The following is a 26,021-nucleotide window of genomic DNA, read 5'->3' as shown; positions in this document are numbered from 1 at the left end:
TTTTTTCAGATTCAAAATCCTTCCAAATGTGTCATACCGAACACGAACTGGGTCCCTGTGCGACAGGATCAGCTGTTTTCTGCCTCTTTCAGGGTCATTGCAGTCTCTCCCTGTGACGTGAAATGATTGACTTGTTAATATTTACAGTACAGTACAATGGGGTGGTGCTGTTGTCTACTTTCCAATGACCCCATCTGATTTCAGTATACTTTGCTGTTTCTCCATTCACTTTCAGCTTGAGGTACTGTAGAAATCATCCTTTTAACTACACGTTTAGGATCAGATTACCCTACCTCCAATTCTAACCTTAACCATTTGGATGGATGAAGAATATCTGACCCTCTGTCTGTGATCTGGGACAACTTCTGCCTTCTCCTTCATTGCATTATGGGGTTGGGTTAGAAGGACCTTCAGCAGTTGTGGGGATGTTTGTGTTGTTTGTGCCATAGTACAGTAAACCAATCAGTCCTCCTCTGTGAACAGCCGTCACAGTGCAGAAGTATAGTAGTAGAGATTTTCCAACATATTAATTTCATTCATTTGCTAATTGATTGTTTCTATATAAAGTTGTATTATATTGTGTTGCGGCATCTTATATGGTTTCAAATAAATATGAGAAATATTTTTTTTTAAATCTGAAATAATGTGTTATTACTTAGACAGTGTGTCTTTGCTGCCAATACTTACAGTATTATGTGTTATTACACTTGTATTACATGCTGTGACATTTTTAAGACCTGGACATTTGCTTTAGATAATGAAGGCAGTCCTATATTATTATACAGCTCATTCATTTACTCGTTTATTATCTTGTTCACTTAATCTTTCCATCCATGAAACTCTATAGGAAGTTGTTCTTATGTCCTTGGCATTACGGGCCTCATGAGTGAGCGAGTGAGTGAGAAAGAGAGAGGTGTATATAACTGAGAAACATAGAGGACAAGCATAAAGGTGCGCAGACGGTACCCTGGAGTTCTGCTCCCAGATGGACTTGGGCAGCAACTGGACTGGGAGGTGAGTCTTGATGAGGTGAGGAGAGGTGGTTAACTTGTCCAGAACCTCCACCCCAGGACAAACAGTAGAGTAATACAGTAGCTGTTTGATGGTCATAAACAACGTCACCAATCCCTCTCTTGATATTAAACATGTTTTTACGTATCCATTTTTTTTTGCAGTGAAATTACAAAATGGCAGAAGTAAATGTTGAAGTTTTCCAAATCTCTATTCTAACCTGAAGGGAAGTGTGGAATGTGCATCTTCAGGAAAGGAACTTGAATGTCAGAAACTCAGGGGCTGTCTGACCAAAGTACAGCAGGTCTAGAATGTAGGAGACCAACGTGGTTCTTAAGAAGGATAAAGAGAGAGGATGGATACACAGTCATTCACGAACCCAAACACTGTCTTTAATGAAACATCAATATCAGACATAGAGAATGTAATCCAGCCTGGCCTGGAAGTTGTTCTTCTGTCCCAGTTGTCAGTGAAGTAGTTGGTCAAAGAGACTACGGAAGTCAAAGAGTTTTGGTTTAAGTTGGCAGCCCCATCTGTAAAAATTAGAAATGTAGGTTACTTTCTCCAGAACCAAAACAATAGAGGGTTTAGGATGTGAGGTGAGGTTTAGTCCTTGTGAAGTTTTTTTTAACAGTGAGGAAGCAGGTCTGACTTTTCTTGCCCGGAGTGAGGCTTTTTATTTGCCTGGAGATAATAATTAGCCGGTGACTCTACAATATACACAAAATATAACAAACTGGATGTTGCACTGTATATTGCTACATTCTCCTTGTATAGCCTATAGCGTACATTCTCATGTATTTTACTTCTCGTGTTGTAAATTCGTTTTTATTTGTCTCTTTAAGATCCTATTCAGGATCTTCTATCTTCTAACATATTACAAATTATGTTGTGACAATTGCGTTGTTTAGGCTACTCTATAACATGTTAGAAATGCATTCATAAGGCTTAAAAGGCCATAGCCCACACAGTGGTGTGTATTCATGGACACCAAGGGAAGCCATGCTTCCCCAAAACATTTACCCCAAAAAATTACAATTCAAAGACTTTCGTCACTCTGTGTTTCACAATTTTCCTTCAATTAGCAAGAGGCTGAATGTATCTCACAGCAGAAAGCATCCTAGCGAGCGAAACAGCGCCCCTATGTCTCTCTACGTGTAGGCCAACCAGTGTTGCAACTTAGCGACTTCGTCGCTATATTTAGCGAGTATTCAGACTCCTCTAGAGACACTTTTTTTTTTTAAGCGACTAGCGACAAATCTAGCGACTTTTTCTGATGTTATTGGAGACTTTTGGAGACTCTGGCGTGAGAGCACGTATCGTTCTTACTCTTCTCAACGAGCAGCGGGTGCTGCCGTGGGCCCCACCCCCGTCCCAAAGCACTTACAGGCAGCCCGGCCTCGCGCAGCAGTCCCTCCCAGCTGCAGTCAGAGCAGGAGATGTTCACCCCTCCACGTCCAGACTGCAAATGAATCGCGCATGCGGGAAGCCGCCGCTGGCTGATCCCGCCCTGGCTTACGTTACAATTTTTCTTTTTTTAACCTGAATTAGGGCAAGACTAGTTACCATAATTCTCTCACATTGCCATTGACAGTTTTTTCTATTGGTCCATTTAGATTGTTGTTTAAAAATGTTATGATTAAAAATGTTTTACTTTGACTTGTTGTAGGCTCCTAAGTGGACCATAAGGTTAAAATACACACCAAAGTTCCAATCAAATCGCTTTGAGAGCATATGTCATTAACAGAAACAACTTGAATTGTTGCATATAGTTGTGTTGTTGTCCTCTGGTAGCTACCCAGCTAGCAATGAGGAATCGGCCCAGAAGCAGCCCTCTTCCGGGGGCCGAAACTGATTGAATCGGCCCAGAATCGGGTGTCGGATTCGGCCCTGAATCAAAATCCGATGATTGCCATCATCTTACCAGAATCCCTCCAGAAGTGGCCCGATGCAAATTTTTATAAATTACCCGATTTAGTAATTTTAAATATTACTATTATACATTTTATACATACAAATTATACCCATCCACAAATGTGTTGTTTTTTACCCCATTTTCATTATATCCAATTGGTAGCTACAGTCTTGCCTCGGGAGAGGCGAAGGTCGAGAGCCGTCTGTCCTCCAAAACACAACCCCGCCAAGCCACACTGCTTCTTGACACAATGCATGCTTAACCCGGAAGCCAGTCGCACCAATGTGTCGGAGGAAACACCGTACACCTGGCGACCGTGTCAGTGTCAGTGTGCATGCGCCCGGCCTGCGACAGGAGTCGATACAGCGCGATGGAACAAGGACATCCCGGCCGGCCAAACCCTCCCCTAACTCGGACGATGCTGGGCCAATTGTACGTTGCCTCATGGGTCTCCCGGTCATGGTCGGCTGCGACACAGACAGGTATCGAACCAGCATCTGTAGCAACGCAGCTTGCACTGCGATTCATTGCCTTAGACCGCTGCGCCACTTGGGAGGCCCCATCTACAAAGTTTTTAATGCTGATCAATTGCCTTGCACAAAGTATCAAAATTCTAAAATTCTACTTAAACAGCAAAGACTCTTAAGGAATTTAAATGTAATGTTAATTACATTTTTTGATCACAGAAACAATGAGAAAATATGGAAAATAAATCAATAATGACATGTTAATTATATAAAGCAGCCAGTGTAATCATCTGCCAGAGAGTAGCCACAATTGGCCCGAGCCACAAGTAATACATTTGGGCCAGATAACTCACACTGGAATTGTCCCGAGCGCCAAGTAATACATTTGGGCCAGATAACTCACACCGGAATCGGCCCGAGCTCAATCCCCGCAACCTACCCATAAGTAATACTGCCGAAGGCGGGCCAGACTCGGGCCACATGATGTCGGCTGAGTCTGACTCTCAGCCGAGTGCCCCGAGTCTCAGTCGGAATCGGCCCAGATCCACTGTGCTAGCTGGGTAGCTACAGTGGCGGAATAAATTCAACCACACACATAGGCCTATTGACTCAGGACTACGGACAGTTACTGCGAGCCAGAGCAAAGAAAAAAGGCACACCGCCTCTGCTATTTCAGTATCATGCTGAAAGAGAGCGCCGATAGAAACAGCAGTCACACACAACATCAAATAATGTTCAAGAATAAGCAGCCCATTCACTTGAAAATAATAAGCCAGTAGACCCCAATAAAAAGACAACCATTTAGCAAACACAAAATGAACAAGCTAGCTATTACTTCACATTGCAAACATATTTTATCATGTTCAGCACACAAAATAACAGGTTGTCTAAAGTTAAAATGCAACAATGTTTCACACGCATTATAGCAAAAAGATTTGAATAGCGGGCATTTGCAGGGTCATATAGTTTGTCCTTTGATTTTATATAGGCGAGGGGTACTTTCTCGATTGAGATCAAATCCAAGGCTGACAGTTCAGGGTGGTGAATGTCATTTCAAACTGAGGGAATGGTGAACACCAGACAGGTCAACCTGGTCTCAGAGCATTTCGTATTATTCTGTACGTACATCCAAGATTTTCCTTTAGTATGATGCCCTACATGATCAAACGTATGTGGACACCTGCTAGTCGAACATCTCATTCCAAAATCATGGGCATTAATATGGAGTTGGTCCCCCTTTGCTGCTATAACAGCCTCCACTCTTCTGGGAAGGCTTTCCATTAGATGTTGGAACATTGATGTGGAGACTTGCTTCCATTCAGCCACAAGAGCATTAGTGAGGTCGGGCACAGATGTTGAGCGATTAGACCTGGCTTGCAGTCGGCGTTCCAATTCATCCCAAAGGTGTTTGATGGAATTGAGGTCAGGGCTCTGTGCAGGGCAGTCAAGTTCTTCCACACCAATCTCGACAAACCATTTCTGTATGGACCTTGCTTTGTGCACGGTGGCCTACCACTTCAAGGGTGAGCCGTTGTTGCTCCTAAACGTTTCCACTTCACAATAACAGTACTTACAGTGGACCGGGGGCAGCTCAAGCTGGGCAGAAATTTGACGAACTGACGTGTTGGAAAGGTGGCATCCTATGACGGTGCCACGTTAAAAGTCACGGAGCTCTTCAGTACAGGCCATTCTACTGCCAATGTTTGTCTATGGAGATTGTATATCTGTGTGCTCGATTTTATACACCTGGCAGCAACGGGTGGGGCTAAAATAGCCGAATACACTCATTTGAAGGGGTGTCAACAAACTTTTGGCCATTTAGTGTATGTTAGTTTCATATGGTGTGGATGTCCATTATCCATTTCGTATATTACGAATTACAATTCATATTATCTGATACGAATTTGCAAAACATATATGTTAGGAATTCTAGCTAGGTCGCTAGGTGGCTAACTTTAGCTGACTGGCTAACGTCAACTAGCCTAGGGGTTAGGGTTAAGTTTAGGAGTTAGCTAAAATAGTTAAGGTTAGGGTTAGCTAAAAGTGTTGAAGTTAGGATAGTGGAAGGGTTAGCTAACATGCTAAGTAATGCAAAGTAGCTAAAAAGTAGTAAGCAGTTGAAAAGTTGCTAAAATTGACCGTGATGAGATTCGAACTCGCAACCTTTTGCTTGCTAGACGTTCGCAATATACATCCACCCATCCACCCTGACCAACCACTCTACTTTCGTTTTTCCGTAGAGTAACCAACTCTCTTACAGTGTGTAACTATACCAAACATACTGTATCATACAAATTTCAGTGTCCTGAATTTACTTTTACTATTTTACGTCTAGTCTATGAGACCAGGTTGGACAGGAAAGCAGATACAGTTGATTCATACTCTCATTCAGCCTCTTCTGCCATAGAAAGTGGAGGTCGGCTGGGCACCTACGCTCGAAGTCAGAAATGGAGTTAAGTTTTGAGCCGCGGCAGATCAATGTTGGGCCCATAACGTTCCTCGAGATTTGAGAATGCAGTTTTTTATTGTTGTGAAAAAGAATCTCTCTGCCCTGCTGCTCGTTAAGCTGAAGGTCTACTATTGTGGCTCCAAATGTTTTTGAACTCACCGTAGCTCACAGGTCAGGTGTGAAGTTGAATCTTGGTGGCGCAGAGCGGACTTTGTAAAATTGTCTAGGTCTCTGTGAAACCAGTACTGGCCCAGGTTGACTTCTTGTCGGTGGTGAAGAGTAGACAATCCCAACAGTACATTTCCTTGGTTTGCTCACACCCAGTCACCCACAGATAGCGCTCATGATTGTTAGCTTGAAAATGCCTTTCAAAGCTCTTTCTTCGTTACATCAATCCTGGCATTGCTGGTGTTGGCCTCCCCTTATTTTTTTATATTTTTTATTTACCCTTATTTTACTATTGGCTCTCAGTCAGTAGGTGGGATGCAACGGTACAGTGGGCCCAAGGTTCAGTATGTATCACGGTTTGTGGGCCACAGTATGGTTTCGGTATCTTTATATTTAAGAAAAGTGGGTGCTTGTATGACTCTCATACAGAGGACGAGTTTGCAACATGTAGCTCTTCATCTCCCAATCCAATACATCAGTGGCAAATTTAGGTTTAGGCAACATGGGCAGCTGCCCAGGAATGGTGACATTTGCGCTATCGGTTTTCTATCGCTCATTTGCACGTCACGTCAGCGAAATCGTCTTTTTATCTGTATATCTGTATTTGTCTTATCCTTTGTCTTATCCCATGTAAATAGCCGGTCTTTTTCGTATATATCTTAATCTCTCTTTCTATCTACGAACTAAATATACTTTCCTGCAACCCGCCTCACCCAATGTGGTACGGATCTGCTATTTCTATTCCTTATAACTGGAACTTCCATCAGGAGCTTGCCAGCTAACTAGCTACTAGTCTTTGTTAGCCACGGCTAGCGGTCCTCGCCTTTTTTCCCCCAGGCGTAAGTCAGCCTTAGCTCGGACAACACCTGCTAGTCTGCACAGCGCGATATCAACCCAGAGCATATCGGAATGCTTCTCTCTACCATATCACCGGATACTCCGGATCATTGCAGCTAGCTAGCTGCAAACGAGTGGCTACTGTTAGCTAACGCCTCTGTCCCAAAGCAAGCACCAGCTAGCCTTGAGCTAGCCTCAAGCTAGGCCCATATACCAGCTAATTCTAAGGCTACAATACATCCTTTGCCAATTGGCCTGGACCCTTTATTGTCGGCACGGAGCCCCGCCGATCCATCACAACTGGACTGCCGACGTGATCGCCCAATGTGGTCTCAACAGGCTATTCTGTTACGATATCACCGCAGAACTATCTACTAGCCCCAGCCCGGTAGCTTTTCTAAACGCTGTGTCCCCTGCTCGCCTAACGAAGTAGTGACTACCGAACAGCACCCTGACTCACTTATTGCTGCTCTTTTGACCCTATGATCACTCGGCTACACAGCTGATGCCCCCTGAACTGTTTCAATAACACGGTACCTCATTTTCTTTACCTTTCCGCCCCAGCCTTGAACTCAGGTCCTGTATGTACCTAACTGACCCGCTCGGCCTAATCATCGCCATTTACCCGCTGTTGTCTTAGCTTTCTTGATCAACACCTGTGATTGCTTTACGCCTCTCTCTAATGTCAATATGCCTCGTCTACTGCTGTCTTGGCTAGTTTTTATTGCTTTATTTCACTGTAGAGCCCTCAGTCCCGCTCAAAATGTCTTAGATAGCTCTTTCGTCCCACCCCACACACATGCGGAGACCTCACCTAGGTTAACTGATGCCTCCAGAGACAAAACCTCTCTCATCGTCACCCAACGCATAGGTTTACCTCCACTGTACTCACATCCTACCATACCCTTGTCTGTACATTATGCCTTGAATCTATTCTACCACTCCCAGTAATCTGCTCCTTTTATTCTCTGTTCCGAATGCACAAGACAACCAGTTCTTATAGCCTTTAGCCATACCCTTACCCTACTCCTCCTAAGTTCCTCTGGTGATGTAGAGGTTAACCCAGCCCCAGTAGCCCCCAGTACTACACCTAATCCCCAGGCACTATCATTTGTTGACATCTGTAACCGTAAAAGTCTTGGTTTCATGCATGTTAACATCAAAAGCCTCCTCCCAAAGTTAGATTTTTTCACTGCTTTAGCACACTCCGCCAACCCTGATGTCCTAGCCATGTCTGAATCCTGGCTTAGGAAGGCCTCCAAAAATTCTGAAATGTCCATCCCCAACTACAACATTTTCCGGCAAGATAGAACTGCCAAAGGGGGTGGAGTTGCAATCTACTGCAAAGACAGCCTGCAGAGTTCTGTCATGTTATCCAGGTCTGTGCCCAAACAGTTCGAGCTTCTACTTTTAAAAATCCACCTTTCCAGGAATAAATCTCTCACTGTTGCCGCTTGTTACAGACCCCGCTCAGCCACCAGCTGTGCCCTGGACATCATATGTGAATTAATCGCCCCCCATTTATCTTCAGAGTTTGTACTGTTAGGTGACCTAAACTGGGATATGCTTAACACCCCAGCCGTCCTACAATCTAAGATAGATGCCCTCAATCTCACACAAATAAATTATCATGGAACCTACCAGGTACAACCCTAAATCTGTAAACATGGGCACTGTTGTGTATTGCTATTCTAGTTTTGTCCCTTTAGGGCACCTGTAACCCCCCTTGCTTACCTATGTTGAAATGCTTGGAATCTTCTTCCTGTGAAACGCATGAAACAATGCCCACGTTCATTTCTAGTCCCGTCTCATGTCCTGTCCTTATATTAGTTGTAAAAGTAATACAGTGTGCTATACAACAAAACTGGCGACCAGGAAGAAACGTTCTCACATTTGTGCTCATTATCTTCGAAAGAAAGTCAGTTATATTTGTTTTTTTTCCGCTGTAGAAAGACGCAAACAAAACGTGGAGCTAGTCAGTCGAGTGGTGCTATACAACAGGCACCCTCATAGATATCATCCTGACCACCCTGCCTCTACATACACCTGTGCTGTCTTCAACCAGCATCTCAGCGATCACTGCCTCATTGCCTGCGTCCGTAATGGGTCCGCGGTCAAACGACCACCCCTCATCACAGTCAAACGCTCCTGTCACGCCCTGACCTTAGAGATCCTTTAAATTCTCTATTTGGTAGGTTAGGGTGTGACTAGGGTGGTAAATCTATGTTTATATTTCTTTGTTGGCAGAGTACGGTTCCCAATCAGAGGCAGCTGTCTATCGTTGTCTCTGATTGGGGATCATACTTAGGCAGCCCTTTTTCCCACCTTCGTTGTGGGATCTTGTCTTTGTGTGTTGCATGTGTTGCACTCCTAGCTTTACGTTCGTTGAGTTGTGTATTGTTTTTTGGTGGAACATTTAAAAATTAAAGAAAATGTACGCCTACAACGCTGCACCTTGGTCTTCATTTAACGACGGACGTAACAGAAGATCCCACCACCAACGGACCAAGCAGTGTGGTCAGAAGGACTGGACCTGAGATGAAATCCTGGAGGGAGCACGACCCTGGACAAGGGCCGGGGAGTATCGCCATCCGAAGGAGGAGATGGAGGCAGCAAAAGCGGAACGGCGACGTTACGAGGAGTTAGCTCAACGAAGCAAGCACGAGAGGCAGCTCCCAAAAATGTTTTGGGGGGGAGCCACACGGGGAGATTGGCGGAGGTAGGGTTTAGACCTGAGCCAACTCCCCGTGCTTACCGTCGGGAGCGTGTGACTGGTCAGGCACCGTGTTATGCGGTGATGCGCACGGTGTCTCCAGTGAGCATTCACAGGCCGGTGCGCTTTGTGCCAGCGCCCCGCATTTGCCGGGCGGAAGTGGGCATCCAGCCAGGACGGGTTGTGCCAGCTCTACGCTCGAGAACTCCAGTGCGCCTCCACGGTCCAGTGTATCCGGTGCCTGCTCCACGCACCAGGCTTCCAGTGCATCTCCCCAGTCCGGTGAGACCTGTTCCGGTTCCACGTACCAGACCTCCAGTATGTCTCCCCAGCCTGGTAAGCCCTGTGGCAGCTCCACGCATCAGGCTTCCAGTACGTCTCCTCAGTCCGGGGAGACCTGTTTCGGCTCCACGTACGAAGCCTCTAGTGATGATCCATGGCACGAAGCCTCCAGTGATGATCCAAGGCCCGGAGCCTGTAGTGATGATCCATGGCACGAAGCCTCCAGTGATAATCCATGGCCCAGAGCCTCCAGTGATAATCCATGGCACGAAGCCTACAGTGATGATCCATGGCCCGGAGCCTGTAGTGATGATCCATGGCACGAAGCCTCCAGTGATGATCCATGGCCTGGAGCCTGTAGTGATGATCCATGGCACGAAGCCTCCAGTGATAATCCATGGCCCGGAGCCTCTAGTGATAATCCATGGCACGAAGCCTCCAGTGATGATCCATGGCCCGGAGCCTGCAGTGAACATCCAGGGCACAGAGCCTCCAGCGAAGGTCCCCAGTCCGGAGCAGCCAGCGACGGTCCCCAGTCCGGAGCCTCCAGCGACGGTCCGCAGTCCGGAGCCTCCAGCGACGGTCCGCAGTCCGGAGCCTCCAGCGACGGTCCGCAGTCCGGAGCCTCCAGCGACGGTCCGCAGTCCAGAGCCTCCAGCGACGATCCGCAGTCCAGAGCCTCCAACGACGATCCGCAGTCCAGAGCCTCCAACGACGATCCGCAGTCCAGAGCCTCCAACGACGATCCGCAGTCCAGAGTCTTCAGCGACGAGCTGCAGTCCAGAGCCTCCAGCCGGGGTTCTCAGTCCGGAGCCTCCGGCGATGATCCACAGTCCGGTTCCTCCGGCAACGATTCACGGTCCGGAGTCTCCGGCGACGATCCACGGTCCGGTTCCACAGAAGCGGAGGGATCAGCGTAGGGAGCGGGGGCTACGTCCGAAACCGGAGCCGCCACCAAGGGTGGATGCCCACCCGGACCCTCCCCTATAGGTTCAGGTTTGCGGCCGGAAGTCCGCACCTTTGGGGGGGGGGGGGGGGGGGTACTGTCACGCCCTGACCTTAGAGACCCTTTAAATTCTCTATTTGGTAGGTTAGGGTGTGACTAGGGTGGGAAATCAATGTTTAAATTTCTTTGTTGGCCGAGTATGGTTCCCAAACAGAGGCAGCTGTCTATCGTTGTCTCTGATTGGGGATCATACTTAGGCAGCCCTTTTACCCACCTTCTGTTGTGGGATTTTGTCTTTGTGTGTTGCATGTGTTGCACTCCTAGCTTTACGTTCGTTGAGTTGTTTATTGTTTTTTGGTGGAACATTTAAAAATTAAAGAAAATGTCAACAGTGAAGATGCGACTCCAGGATGCTCACCTTCTAGGCAGAGTTGCAAAGAAAAAGCCATATCTCCGACTGGCCAATAAAAAGAAAAGATTAAGATGGGCAAAATAACACAGACACTGGACAGAGGAACTCTGCCTAGACGACCAGCATCCCGGAGTCGCCTTTTCACTGTTGACGTTGAGACTGGTGTTTTTGCTGGTACTATTTAATGAAGCTGCCAGTTGAGAACTTGTGAGGCGTCTGTTTCTCAAACTAGACACTAATGTACTTGTCATCTTGCTCAGATGTGCACCGGGGCCTCCCACTCCTCTTTATATTCTGGTTAGAGCCAGTTTGCTCTGTTCTGTGAAGGGAGTAGTACAGTGCGTTCTATGAGATCTTCAGTTTCCTGGCAATTTCTCGTATGGAATAGCCTTCATTTCTCAGAACAACAATAGACTGACGAGTTTAAGAAGAAAGGGCTTTGTTTCTGGCCATTTTGAGCCTGTAATCAAACCCATAAACTTGGATTACAACGTGCTATTGGAACACAGAAGTGATGGTTGCTGATACTGGGCATCTCTGGAATATTTTCCTAGGCGTACAAATAATCTGCCGTTTCCAGCTACAATAGTCATTTACAAAATGAACAATGTCTACACTGTATTTCTGATCAATTTGATGTTATTTTAATGTGCAAAATAAATAATTTTCTTTCAAAAACAAGGACATTTCTAAGTGAGCTAAACATTTGAACGGTAGTGTATATTTTTTTAAAGAATAATGTGCAAACATCTTACAATACAGGGCTGCGGTCCAAACACTTAAAAGACACAACCTATCCCCTCAGCCCTCAAATTAAGTGGACACTTCTGACGACGTATCATGACGTCTGACGAGTATGCCCTTGCAGGGCAAGGGAGGAAGGAATGATTTTTAAATGGACCACCCTTGGCCGGAAATTCATCACAATTCAATTCAAGGGGCTTTATTGGCATGGGAAACCTATGATAACATTGCCAAAGCAAGTGAAGTAGATAATAAACAAAAGTGAAATAAACAATAAATATGAACAGCAAACACTACACTCACAGAAGTTCCAAAAGAATAAAGACATTTTAAGTGTCATATTATGTCTATATAAAGTGTTGTAACAATGTGCAAATGGTTAAAGTAAATAAAACATAAAGATGGGTTGTATTTACAATGGTGTTTGTTCTTCACTGGTTGCCCTTTTCTTGTGGCAACAGGTCCAACATCTTGCTGCTTTGATGGAACAGTGTGGTATTTAACCCAGTAGATATGGGAGTTTATTAAAATTGGGTTTGTTTTCGAATTCTTTGTGGATCTGTGTAATCTGAGAAAATATGTGTCTCTAATAGGGTTGCAAAGGGTCGAAAACTTTTCAGGAAATTTCTGGGAATTTTCCATGGGAAGTTAAGCCTGGGAATTTTGCTTAAATTCATATAAAAAGTTTGCTTATAACAGTGAACCTTTTTTGTGGGATACACATAAGTTAATTCTAGGTCTTCTGGCATATTTTGATTAAACTATCCCCAATTCAATGGAATTGCAACCCAATGCAATGGAATTGTACAGCTGATTCTCAAGATCTTACACACTAATGAGACACTATTGAGCCCACACTACTACACTGTCTGAGCCAAAGACTACATGCTTTCTGGTAAGTTTTTATTATAATACTGGGTGGGGTGAATATATTTTATATGACATACATGATGTATGTTAACTAGTAAATAGTAGCCTACAGCAAAGTGTGTTTAAATAATTTCTAACTTGTTAACAATTTCCGCTAGTTAGTTTTTGCTACCATGTGGGTTTTAGCTTGCTTGAGCCTGCTATTTTTTTCTAATCTTTACAGGAAAATTCCATGGGCACTATCTGATGTGTGGAGACATTTCACTGCAGCTAATGTAGAAGGAACCGCTGTGTACATTTGCAAATACTGTGCCAAATCCTATGTGAAGACTGCAACAAAGATGCAGAATCATCTGGCCAAGTGCATAAAGTTCCCTCAGCGCTCACAACAAGCAACCTCTGACAAAAGTCCCTCTACTTCTATTTGAGGTGAAAATGATGAATCAGACACCTTATCGATAGGAACAGCTCATGGTCCTCCTGGAAGTTCAAGTGAAGGTCAAGCAAATCATAGAGAAAGCAGACTGTATTGCAATCATCTCTGATGGGTGGTCTAATGTTTGTGGGCAAGGAATAATTAACTACATCATCTCCACCCCTCAACCAGTATTCTACAAGATCACAGACACAAGGGACAACAGACACACCGGTCTCTACATTGCAGATGAGCTGAAGGCAGTCATCAATGACCTTGGACCACTGAAGGTATTTGCACTGGTGACAGACAATTCTGTGAACATGAAGGCTGCTTGGTCTGAAGTGGAGGAGTCCTACCCTCACATCACACCCATTGGCTATGCTGCTCATGCATTGAATCTGCTCCTCAAGGACATCATGGCACTGAAAACAATGGATACACTCTACAAGAGAGCCAAGGAAATGGTTAGGTATGTGAAGGGTCATCAAGTTATAGCAGCAATCTACCTCACCAAGCAAAGTGAGAAGAATAAGAGGACCACATTGAAGCTGCCCAGCAACACCCGTTGGGGTAGTGTTGTCATCATGTCTGACAGTCTCCTGGAGGGGAAGGAGTCTCTCCAAGAAAAGGCAATATCACAGTCTGCCGATATGGACAACCCCATCAAGAGGATCCTCCTGGATGATGTATTTTGGGAGAGAGTGGTAAGCAGCCTGAAACTCCTGAAACCTATAGCAGTAACCATTGCACGGATTGTGGGAGACAATGTCATCCTGTCTGATGTTCAGACTCTGCTTTCAGATGTAAGATAAGAAATCCGTACTGCCCTGCCTATTTCACTGTTGCTCCAAGCAGAGGAAACTGCAGTTCTGAAATACATCAAAAGAGTACATGTTGGACACAGCATACATGTTGGACCCCAAGTATGCTGGCAAGAGCATCCTGTCTGGTGCAGAGATCAACAAGGCCTATGGTGTCATTACTACCGTGTCTCGCCACCTCGGCCTGGATGAGGGCAAGGTTCTTGGCAGTCTGGCAAAGTACACTTCCAAGCAAGGGCTTTGGGATGGAGATGCAATATGGCAGTTGTGCCAACATATCCCATCAGCCACCTGGTGGAAGGGACTTTGTGGATCTGAGGCTCTTTCCCCTGTTGTTATCCTCCAAATCCCAACAACATCAGCCGCCTCAGAGCGCAACTGGTCCTTGTTTGGGAACACACACACACACACCAAAGCACGCAACAGGCTGACCAATACAAGGGTTGAAAAATTGGTGGCCATCCGGGCAAATTTGAGCCTGACAATGAGCCATCCTCAACAAGGTTGAAAGTGACAGTGAAGATTAGGTGGGCATTGAGGAGGTAGCTTGTGGCTGCTTTATATGCGCTACAGTCAATTATGAGTGCGTCTACTTATATTAAATATATAATTAATATATGCCTACTGTATGATGTAAATTAATTAACTAACTAACGTTAGTCTGCCTAGCTTGAACTTCAGAAGAAGAAAAATGTTTTCTTTTTTACAATTTCCAAAAGATAACCAAACATAAATATATTTACTTTTAACGAGACGTGTTTGTGCCGTCATTTGCATTAGTAGCACCATTTCTAACTTTTTTGCATTCGTTTTTACTTACACTTTTATGTTACATTTATGTTGTTTTTAAGTTTTCGCGGACTTTTCTTAGCGGATGTACATTCGTCGCGAATTGAATTATGGGGAGTTTTAGGCCCGCGTGTGAACATAAGTGTACACTCGCAAAATCGACTAAAAACGGGGGCTTAAGTTGCAAACTTCCCTTGCTTGGCTAATCATTTGGACCGCCGACCAAGATAGCAACGGGGATTCCCCCATAATGGGAGGGTAAGTCGACGAGGGTGTGTCTTTTGTGTGTTTGAACCGCAATCCTCTCTAGGGAGGACCTCTGAGGTATAAAGAAAGGGGTGGACATCACCACTGTGATGTTCAGTGTGTCCAAGAACACTTGTTTCCTCTGATAAATGTATATTTCTTGTTGTAAAAAAGGACATATAGAAGAAAGTCAAATAGGTGCCATCTGGCTTTCCCCATCCACGTGCATTTTTGTCTATTCTTTCCTCCGGTCTTGGCTGTATGCTAGTCACATGACTAGGCTGGGGCGGCTAACCTTTCAACCGCGGAGAGTGTTGCAGCGAGCTGTCAACATTTAATTCATAAACTACACCGTTAACAGGTTTACATTGTGATATGTAAGTACACAAATGCGTATTTGGATAGTTTTTATCATTGCAAACGGTATACTCACTACTGGCGAAACGTCATTATCTACAGTAGTTAACTGTTAGTTAGCTAGGTTGTTAGCCTTTTGCTAACTTTAGCCAGCTAATTGCTAGCTAGTGTGAATAGTTCTAACTAGTTAGCTATCTATGACAGGCTGGTTCTAATCAAAGTATGTCCCTGCCTACTGCCAATATGTCCCTCGATCAGATACAATGTGAGACAGATGACTACCGTAAAGATACACTAGCTAACGTTTTCCAGTACAGCCATCACTGGCTTATGGAGAGTTGTAAACACAGCCATTGTTAGCTATTGTAAGTTAGTTAGCTAATCTGTTTATTCTTTCAAACGCGGTTCCTTTAGGTAACGCCATGCATAGGATTTACGTGAGCAATTAGCGTTCAGTAGGTAACGTTAATCAGTGACTTCCATGTCATCTGACAAGTCTTTCATGCTGGAAATGTTTAGAATTCGTCATTCAGTAAGCCACTAAACCATGACTTCCATAAACACGTCTGAACTTCTTACCTATATGTTATTGCTTCAAACTATCAGTTTCTTCCTCAGGCTTTCTCCTGTCATAATGGAGCGGATGAGGGGTGGGCGTCACACCCAGTTGGGCGTGGCATGAGACAGACACACACCCTGGGTGTCTCTGTTACCATCCTGCGTCCACCCCCACCAAAATGGCCTCCAGCTACCCACCCCCCTTCGAAGGCACAGGGGAGGTGAAGGAGGGCTTCCTGTGCCCGCTGTGCCTGAAGGACCTGCAGTCGTTCTACCAGCTCCAGGAACACTACGAGGAGGAGCACTCTGGGGACGATCGACATGTCAGGGGACAACTCAAGAGTGAGTCCATTTTGTGCTCTACCAGACTAAATATGCACATCATGGAGGAGCAAAGGAAATTCTAAATCAAAAGGGTCTCTGATAATACTTTTAGAAGGCATCCTTGCTATCACCCTTGCTTGAAGTAATCACTACTCTCTCCTGTTGGCTGCAGGTCTGGTCCAGAAGGCTAAGAAAGCCAAAGACAAGCTGCTGAAGAGGGATGGTGAAGACAAGCCAGAGACGGGCAGTTATGAGTCCTTCTACTACGGCGGAGTGGACCCTTACATGTGGGAGCCTCAGGAGTTGGGTGAGACTGGGAGAAGTATGCAGGGGGTTACTGGGAGTAGAGGAAAGGGGTGGTGTGGTAGAGGGCTTCCCAAATCAAATTTTATTTCTCACATACATGGTTAGCAAATGTTAATGCACGTGTAGTGAAATGCTTGTGCTTCTAGTTCCGACAGTGCAGTAATATCTAACAAGTACTCTGACAATTCCCCAACCACTACCTAATACACACATATCTAAAGGGATGAATGAGAATATGTACATGTATGTATATGGATGAGCGATGGCCGAGCGGCATAGGCAAGGTGCAATAGATGGTATAAAATACAGTATATTCATGTGATGAGTAATGTAAGACATGTAAACATTATTAAAGTGGCATTATTTAGAGTGCATTGTATAAAGTGACTAAATCTACACTACATAAGAGATGTATTGGTCTGGTCATTGAATGCTAGTGAGTCATCTCAACTGAATTGAAAATATGGTGTTACATTGTAATGTAACACCCTTCCATCCAGTCTGATGGTGTCCCTCCTATACCCCATAGGAGCCACAAGAAATCATATGGACTTTTTTAAGAAGCACAGAGCTGCCCGGATTGACCACTATGTCATCGAGGTCAACAAGCTCATTATCAGGCTGGAGAAAGTGAGGACTCGCACAAACTACAGCAGGCAATCACAAGTCGTTTGTCAATGTGGTTTTGACACATACAGTAGCAGTTACACCGCCCTTACTGTCAGAACATGACTCACCATGTATCCTGTGTTCTGTTTCAGCTGACAGCTTTTGACAGGATGAACATAGATGCAGGCAAAATTAGAGGTGAGTTAAGTGGGGATCATATTGCAGTGTGTTTTGGTATTCACCATCACATTATACCAGACCCACATTTCTTCTTATTGAGTACAGTGTGGATTTGAATGTCATTTTCATTGTGTGAATCCAGAAAAGCCTCTTCTCTTCCTCTCTAGCGATTGAGAAGTCTGTTGTGGCGTGGGTGAGCGACTCTGATGTTCCGTTCTGTCCCGACTGCGGGAACAAGTTCAACCTTCGGAACAGGCGACACCACTGCCGCCTCTGTGGCTCCATCATGTGTAGGAAGTGCATGGAGTTTGTGCCCCTGCCTTTGGCTTGTGAGTAGAATTACACACACATAAACACACCACATTATGGACATATATAATGTGTGCATGTGTTTACATACATACTGCAGTATTACATATTATTACAACATATATCAGTGTTGCTCAGTGAATCCTCACCCTGTTTGTTCTCTTCTCTCCAGACAAGCTGACCAGTGGGACTCGGGAGGCCCGTAGTGTTACGGGCAGCCAGTCCCAGTCCCCTCCAACAGGTGGTGGGGGCAATGTCAGCGGGATGGGCTCCAGGAGGGGCAGCATCAGCAGCCTGAGCAGCGTCACCTCAATGCTGGAAGAGAAGGATGACGAGAGGATCCGCTGCTGCCTCCACTGCATGGACACCCTGATGAAGAGACAGCAGAAACTGGAGGAGAAAGACCACGTGCCTGACATCGTCAAGCTCTACGAGGTAACACAGAGCTCTGTGTGCTTCCTCTCGTTCACCATGTAGTGTGCTTCCTGTCATTCACCATCCATCTTCCTGTCTTCCTCCCAGAGGCTGAGACTGTGCATGAACAAGGTGGACGAGAGGGCTCCAGAGTATATCAGAATGGCTGAGTCTCTCAAGTAAGATATAGCCTGTGTCTTAAATGACACCTCATTCCCTATTTAGCGTACAACATTTGACCAGAGCTATATGTGGCTCTGGTTCTGTTTTATCCTCATTGTCAAACTTCCTTTTTCACAGTGCTGGAGAGACCACCTATAACCTGGACACGGCTGGTGGACTGAGAATGGAAGTCCAGAAATACTACGAACTGATCGATGCACTGAGGTACATACCGTTTACAGAATGTGTTAACTAACTTCAAGTCACTTTGGATAAGTGTCTGCTAAACGACCATATTATAACATTCTCTATATATTCATGTCAGTAAGAAGATCTTAACACTGGGAATGAAGGAAGAGCCACAACCCCATCAAAAGACTCTCCAGCTGCAGAGGATGGTCAGATACACAGCCACACTGTTTGTCCAGGTGAGACAGAGGGTACACTAGTGTACACACAGAGCAGCTATGGATGAGCTGAATAGCATACTAAACATGTCATTCATAATTGAGACTGCCACCAGTAATGTTACATACTATATTCAAGCAACCCCTATCTCTATACGGTCTATACTTCTCTCTCCCTCCTGCAGGAGAAGTTGCTGGGTCTGATGTCTCTACCCACTAAGGACAAGTATGAGGCCCTAAAGGAGAAGAGGAAGCAGGAGCAGGAGAAGAGGCTCACGCAGGAGAGACTAGTGAGTAGGCTGCTTATTGTTTAAACTAATGACCCAACAATGATATTCCAAAAAGGATCTAATATGTCTGATACCAGACAAGCAAAAAGCAACACAAGTAGTGTTTTATAATGAAGCTGTCTCTAAAAGCTTACCTTCCTATTTTCCTGCCAGATTGCCCAGGAGGCTCAGAAAAGGAGGCAGGACTCTGAGAAGAACCGCCCAGCTGCCAGCACCAATGGGGAGGCTCCCCAAGCCCCCAGGGCCCCCCGCATGACCAAAGCTGGGGGATGGCTGCCCTCTTCCGATACCCTCCACACGTGCGGGGAGCTGGAGGACCCCCTGCTGCAGCAGATAGACAACATCCAGTCATTCCTGCGGCAGGCCAAGGCCGCCCAGAGGCATGACGAAGTGGCCATGCTGGAGGAGAACCTCAGACAGCTGCAGGTGGGGAAACCTACATTATATTAGACATGTACCACAACAACTAGTATTGATCAAGGCATTCATTGTTGTATGTACAGTGATTACAATGCACCACATCCAGTAGGGCTCTGTGTAGGAATAGGGTGTTATTTGTTGAACTATGTGTTTCCCAGGATGAGTACGACCAGCAGCAGACCAGCTTGGCCATCGCTCTGTCCCAGAGGTTGGCGCAGGAGGAGAGTCTACAGCAGGACGAGCTGCAACGCCTGGAGGACAGAGAGAGGGGGGAGAGGGAGCACAGGGCCCAGAGCCAAGCCCCAGGATCCCAGGCCACATACACCTGGCAGGGCTCACTGAACCTAACCGATATAGGGAGCCTCCATAGGGAGGAAGACGGGGAGGAAGAGTTGACCCCTAAAGCAGAGAGCAGCCCCCTGTCCATGAGGGCCTTCCCTGCCCTGACCGACCAGGATGAGGAGTCACCCCCCCGGCTGAGGAGGCTGGGGGGAGATGTGACACCTCCTGGTGGCGAGGGACAGAACAGCTCCTCCCTCAACCCCTTTGAGGAGGAAGACTCCACCCCTGTGGAGGATCCTTCCAATCCGTTCTTCGAGGAGATCCAGAAGGAGCACAAGGAGGTGGCTAACGGGAAGAAGGAGTACAACCCGTTTGAGCAGGAAGAGGGTGGGGAGGAAGAGCAGGGGCAGGCCGAGGGCGCCACTGGCAACCCTTTCGAAGTGAAGGAGGAAAACAATGAAGGTAACCCTTTTAAAGAGGCTGCTGGGTGTACCCCGCCGGGAGCCTCGACCAATCCCTTCGAGGGGGAGGATGAGGAGGTGATGCCGGATGTTGACGTGATTGAGGAGGAATTGCTGCTGCAGCAGATCGATAATATACGGGCGTACATATTTGATGCCAAGCTCAACGGGAGGCTAGACGAGGTGGAGCTGCTGTCGGAGAACCTGAGAGAGCTGCAGCGCACGCTACAGGAACAGAAGAGCAAGACACACTGACAGACACCTCCTCCCTGTCTCTTTCTCTCATAACCCCCATACCATCACCTGACGCTTACAACAGGGCTGCCCACCCAGGGCTAGAAGGCTACTCCTGAGACTACGGTAGTTCCCTTTAAATGACCAATGATCTCGTTGATACTAGGTTGTGTTAGGTGACGGAATCACCCAGCGCCACCCTTGGTGAGTAGCCCTCCAGAGCCAGGGTCCAGAGGGTGCATCTCGGTCTATACTCCAATAGCCTATACTCCTTTCCTTCATCTGCACTGATGTGAATAAACTGCACATAATAGCATTATTCCTTTGCCTATCCTGATCGACCTACCAAGTAAGTGCAGGTCAAGGAGAGGAGACAAGGAGAGGAAGCATCTCCAGACTTGAGGCTCTCAGGTTTTGGCAGCCAAGCCACTAGAAGGATGCCGACCACGAGATGCATTTAGATTGCGTTTTGATTTTCTCACTCTCGTACTTACTAATAACACTCTCACTCTATAAAGGTGTCTTTTAGGAGCCCAGGTTGGTTTTTATTATATGTGTATGGTAAGAAGAAGCACAAGGGCAGAGTATCATCACTTACAGACAGTTGTCTGTAGTCGGCCACTGGAGAGAGGATTCAAGGGGTCATAAGGGAGGTTATTTGAGGCCAGACATCGATCTGTAGTCCTGCTACGCAATAGATATCTTATCTAGAATCAGGGTTGCATTCAAGATCACATGGTTTTGGAAATGTAATGGTCTTCTTGAACAAAAACATTCACTCTAGGGTTGGGTGATATGAGACCTACGATATGCTACTCCAAATACTGCGATAGCCAATATAATTGATTTGCACGTTAATGACTAGATAATTCAAGACTATGCCATTTTTGTCCTTATATTGGATTTAATCACATCTGCCCAACATTGGTTCACTCTGAATAGTTTAAAATGACAGCTGTGTCATGAAAACATGTCGTCTGCACACAAATGCAGCCCTGAATACTAAGCATGTCTAACCTGTAACCGCTACATACGGTCAGATCTTCACATACATGTTTGTAGGGGAGTGGAAACTCATTGCCGTTCGCACATAATCTTTTATCTCGGTCTTCTGTCGTCCCTGGGGGTCATGACCACTAGAAAGAAAATGTTGAACAAAACATGAGCGAAACCAACAAACAGTTTTTGAAATCCTACTTTGCCTCCTTCAGTTTCTGTAAGCTGGTTTTGTGAGTGTCTGAAGCGGAGGATAGATGCATTAGCTTTCAGTGTGTGTACATCACATCACTAGGAGGCACTTCAGCAGTGGTCCAAAGTAGGCTTTCAAAGCTGATATTGTCCTAGTCTCTCTCATTCTGTTTCTCTAACCTGTCCTAGTTCTCCAACTGTTCTCTCTTAGTGCACTATGAGGGTCAGAATCTGTCCTGCTCTGAACAAATCTAAAGCTCTTTACAGGGTAAAATAAACATCCTATTTACTTTCTCTTATGCCAAGCCTGCTTCAGAATATTGGCCTTTGTCATCCTTATCCAATAGCTGTCTAGTCTTGTAACTTCAGTCTGTATTTAGTGTATTTATGCAACTGATTCAGCCAAGTCCTTCTTGGCATCACTTAAACCATTAACTCAGAACACCAATGTTGCAGTGGAGATGTTTAGGTCTGAGGCACAGAATAGGTTAATTTACCCAGAGTGCTCTGCTTGGCACATATCTGTCACATCATCAGCCTGCTCTGTATCCATAAGGTTGTGGCAAAACTTTAGGATGTAAGATTGTCTTTTATCCCATCTTGATTAATCTCTTAAAGATAATTTACCTATGACAATAGATTAACACTAAACCTATTCCACGCTACCAAGTATTATCATTTATACTGTTGGCAAACTCCTGTGTCACCTGTTGAATAAGTACTTTGATGTATCCAAGTACTGGTTCGCTTGCCTTGCAGAGTATACAATAGTACTTGTCATTTTGATGAACTAAAGCAGTATTGTGTTCGCTGTAATCGATCATGCACCACTAACTCAGCTGTGTTGCATCTAAACCAGACATAAATAATGTATTTGTGGCAAATGTGAATGACTTGTCGATTACCTTTTTGGTAATGTTGCCTGTTTGCCTTTTGTTATCGTAGAAGGTTTCGTCACGCAACACTAATTAAAGACATGACCTATGTGAACAATAGGAAGTGGCCTTTTCATTCACCCATGCCATCGACACTAGATGTGATAGTGTGTTGCAAAGATTATATACTTTCAACTTCACGAATCTAAGGAGCAGATTCTAGTTCACCGATCTCCAAATTATCATTGTTTACAACAGCTGGCAATGAAACTAAATCCTGTCTGGTTTCCTTTATTGTACAGAAAAACATCCACAATATTTCCAGTGAAACATGATATACTACTAAATAACAGTTCAGTCCATGATTCCTTCACCCCCCCTGCTGTCCAGTCTTAGTCCTGTGCAGCTAGCATCTGGGCGCGGTATTTCCCTGTCATCTCCTCGGGTGGTGCTGGGGCAGGGGACCTCCACCTCAAATACTCTTTCAGACAGTACTTCTCAGGCCCAACGTTGGCTGGGTTAGCAGCCTCCATCCTGGCTAGAGCCTCTGCTTGCAGGACCTCGCTGTGAAGGGAGGGACAGGAAAAATAACGACAAGGGGAAGACAAATGAACCAATAAGAACTAAATCATACATACTGTACACATAGGTTTGCTCCTAGAACTCGGATAGCCGAACTGAGCGTCTGTGCTCGCATACTCCCTAAAGACCTTCACTTGAGCAACCGTAGCAAAAGCACAGCTGTAACACTTCCTCAAAATACTCAATTTAAAGAAGTTCAAAATCAAGTAGATTTTTTGCCGAGGGTCTTAGTCACACAATTATACATCTAAGAAGTTTGGTGCAGTATTTCTCAGGTGGAAAAAATAGCATGAAAGCTAAGTCTCTCCTTGAATGGCAAACGCTTCATGTTCCCACTCCTACTGTTGACCAATCACAGATGAAGGGAGTGTTGACTTTGGCTACTGAACTTCGACTTGACTCAAGAAAAAAAATATGCGGGCAAACAGCCGAGAAAAAAAACGTCAACATTTCATAATATATGCGCTAACTGTTTCGACTGGGAAGCTTTAGACAAGAGTGTAGCATCTAACCCAGTGGTCACCAACCTTTTTGGAGTCAAAATGCATGCCGAGATCTACCGCTCTAATTTTGTATTAACATGACTTAAAAGGTAAGCCTATGCAACATTAACTTCTTATGGATAGGGGGCAGCATTTTCACGTTTGGATGAACGTTTAGCGTGCCCAAAGTAAACTGCCTCCTACTCAGTCCCAGATGCTAATATATGCATATTATTATTAGTATTGGATAGAAAACTCTGAAGATTCTAAAACTGTTTGAATCATGTCTGACTAACAGAACTTATGTCAGGCAAAACCCCGAGGACAAACCATTCAGATTTATTTTTATTTTATAGGTCACTCTTCAATGGGATTTCATTGGGAATCCAGATTTCTAAGGGACCGTCCTGCAGTTCCTATCGCTTCCACTGGATGTCAACAGTCTTTAGAAATTGGTTGAGTTTTTTCCTTTGAGAAATGAAGTAGCCATGTTCAGAATGAGGCTCCAGTGAAGTGTACTGTTTGTTAGAGGCGCGTGACCAGAAAGCATGCTACACATTGTTTTCCTCCAGTATTGAACACAGATCATCCCGTCTTCAATTGTATCAATTATTTACGTTAAATACCTAAAGTTGTATTACAAAAGTAGTTTGAAATGTTTGGACAAAGCTTACAGGTAACTTTTGTAGACATGTTGAGCGAGTTGGAACCGGTGTTTTTCTGGATCAAACGCACCAAATAAATTGACATTTTGGATATATATATAGACGGAATTAATCGAACAAAAGGATAATTTGTGATGTTTATGGGACATATTGGAGTGCACACAGAAGAAGCTCGTCAAAGGTAAGGCATGAATTATATCTTTATTTCTGCGTTTTGTGTCGCGCCTGGAGGGCTTAAATATGATGGTCTGTGATTGTTTGCTGGGGTGCTATCCTCCGATAATAGCATTGTTTGCTTTCGCCGTAAAGCATTTTTGAAATCTGACACGTTGGCTGGATTCACAACAAGTGTAGCTTTAATTTTGGTATATTGAATGTGTGATTTCATGAAAGTTCAATTTTTATAGTAATTTATTTGAATTTCGCGCTCTGCATTTTCACTGGATTTCACTGGACACAAGGCTTTGTCGTTGGGGTTTTTACAGAAATGTTTGGCGATTGACTAGAAATCCCTTGGAGATCAAGTCGATCACGATAGGTTAGATCAGTGGTCACCAACCGGTCTAACAGACATTCCTCTTATTAGTCTACAGACAGACTCATTCACTGGCATCTAGCCTGAGCACTGGTCTGTTTCTAATTTAGGCTAGCCAAGTCCTTTGTTATCATGCCAAACAGACTGCTGCAACCCAGCATGATGTACAATATTCCATTATGTTTCTATAGCATAATATTTAATATGCCATATACTATTTAAGTTTAACTTTTTAATTAACTTAATCATTATGACACGCCTCACTACTGTCATTGGTTGCACTAATTGCACTGTGTGTCTACATAACCTGGTTCAAGTATTCATGACATTACCCTGAGGAAAGCACAGTGATGCCGAAACGTTGGTTAGACCTCAAAGCCCAAAACAGACTTGACAGTATCACAATCACTGTATTTATGACAGATGGAACACATGTGTTTAACACCATGGGAATAACTATACAGTATATGTATGTAAAGACGATTACATAATGGGACTCACCTAGGTAGAACTTGAGGAATGGCGATGGTGTCATTCTTGAACATCAATTTAAAACCAAGGATCTTTGTACTGAATTTGTGGGACAAATGTTATGCAAAACAGGTTAAGTGTATTAGACAGCTAACGTTGGCTCTCTAGCTCGCTTAAATCAGTTTTTCGATTGGCAACACAAGTCACTCATCAATACCCAGTCATTATCACTGGGTTAGTTCTGGTTAATTTTCAATTGCATATCTATACATTATTCAACTGTCAGACAACTTGAGATTTGGAAATATCACTGTTTTGCATTGAGAGACTTATCCAACAGCTAACGTTAGCTAGCTGCAAACTGACCTTGCTCCGTCGCTGAGCTGTCCATGTGTGTGGTAATTGACTGTGACACTGTTTTCTGGAGATAATCCAGCGTTCGCCTGATATGAAACGAATATTTCCTAGGCATTTAAAGTTTTTATTTACACATTATCATGTGTAAGGACCGAGCACTTCTCCTGTGAGTCGCACCTTGATGACGTTAATACATACGAAGAGGCGCGCTTTTCTTTTGTATTTTTATTCACGATAATTACATTTATAATATTAAGCGAAATAGTTTTTCAATATCATATAGACAAAGGTCTGACCATGATTTACATAAAAATAATAGGATACATAAAAAAGTAGGACAACATTAAGTGTTCTCATAACATTCGATTTGCATCCATTATAATTGTTTAACGTTTACATGCTTTTTGTTTTCCCATCTATTTAAGGAATTCTGTATACATTTGGAATTCATGTTGGAATTAAACA

At 44.6% G+C, this 26,021-nt stretch overlaps 1 protein-coding gene and 1 long non-coding RNA gene across 4 annotated transcripts; one reads left to right on the top strand and one right to left on the bottom strand.

The window, feature by feature from the left end:
- The first annotated feature begins 14,961 nt into the window (after positions 1 to 14,961).
- Positions 14,962 to 22,777, top strand: LOC120059516 (rabenosyn-5-like). Of its 3 annotated transcripts, none has more exons than XM_039008636.1 (13): positions 14,962 to 15,100; positions 16,064 to 16,345; positions 16,500 to 16,634; positions 17,163 to 17,263; positions 17,395 to 17,440; positions 17,590 to 17,751; positions 17,904 to 18,166; positions 18,254 to 18,324; positions 18,446 to 18,532; positions 18,633 to 18,735; positions 18,900 to 19,004; positions 19,158 to 19,430; positions 19,583 to 22,777. In XM_039008636.1, exons 2-13 carry the CDS (start codon positions 16,183 to 16,185, stop codon positions 20,420 to 20,422), a joined length of 2,349 nt encoding a protein of 782 aa, XP_038864564.1. In that variant the 5' UTR covers positions 14,962 to 15,100; positions 16,064 to 16,182; the 3' UTR covers positions 20,423 to 22,777. The 3 variants fall into 3 exon arrangements, with proteins under 3 accessions (XP_038864564.1, XP_038864565.1, XP_038864566.1); XM_039008637.1 differs by lacking the exon at positions 14,962 to 15,100 and adding an exon at positions 15,167 to 15,465; XM_039008638.1 differs by lacking the exon at positions 14,962 to 15,100 and adding an exon at positions 15,167 to 15,465 and having other exon boundaries at positions 16,052 to 16,345.
- Positions 22,740 to 25,754, bottom strand: LOC120059517. Its single transcript, XR_005478154.1, has 3 exons — positions 25,566 to 25,754; positions 25,230 to 25,298; positions 22,740 to 23,028 (listed from the first exon to the last, which is right to left on the bottom strand). It is a non-coding gene; the product is annotated as an uncharacterized LOC120059517 (long non-coding RNA).
- Between the last annotated feature and the right edge of the window lie 267 nt (positions 25,755 to 26,021).

Source organism: Salvelinus namaycush, chromosome 14 (genome assembly GCF_016432855.1).
Source record: "Salvelinus namaycush isolate Seneca chromosome 14, SaNama_1.0, whole genome shotgun sequence".
NCBI lineage: Eukaryota > Metazoa > Chordata > Actinopteri > Salmoniformes > Salmonidae > Salvelinus > Salvelinus namaycush.
Note: the sequence above shows the minus strand (reverse complement) of the source record. Positions and strands in the feature narration are given on the sequence as shown.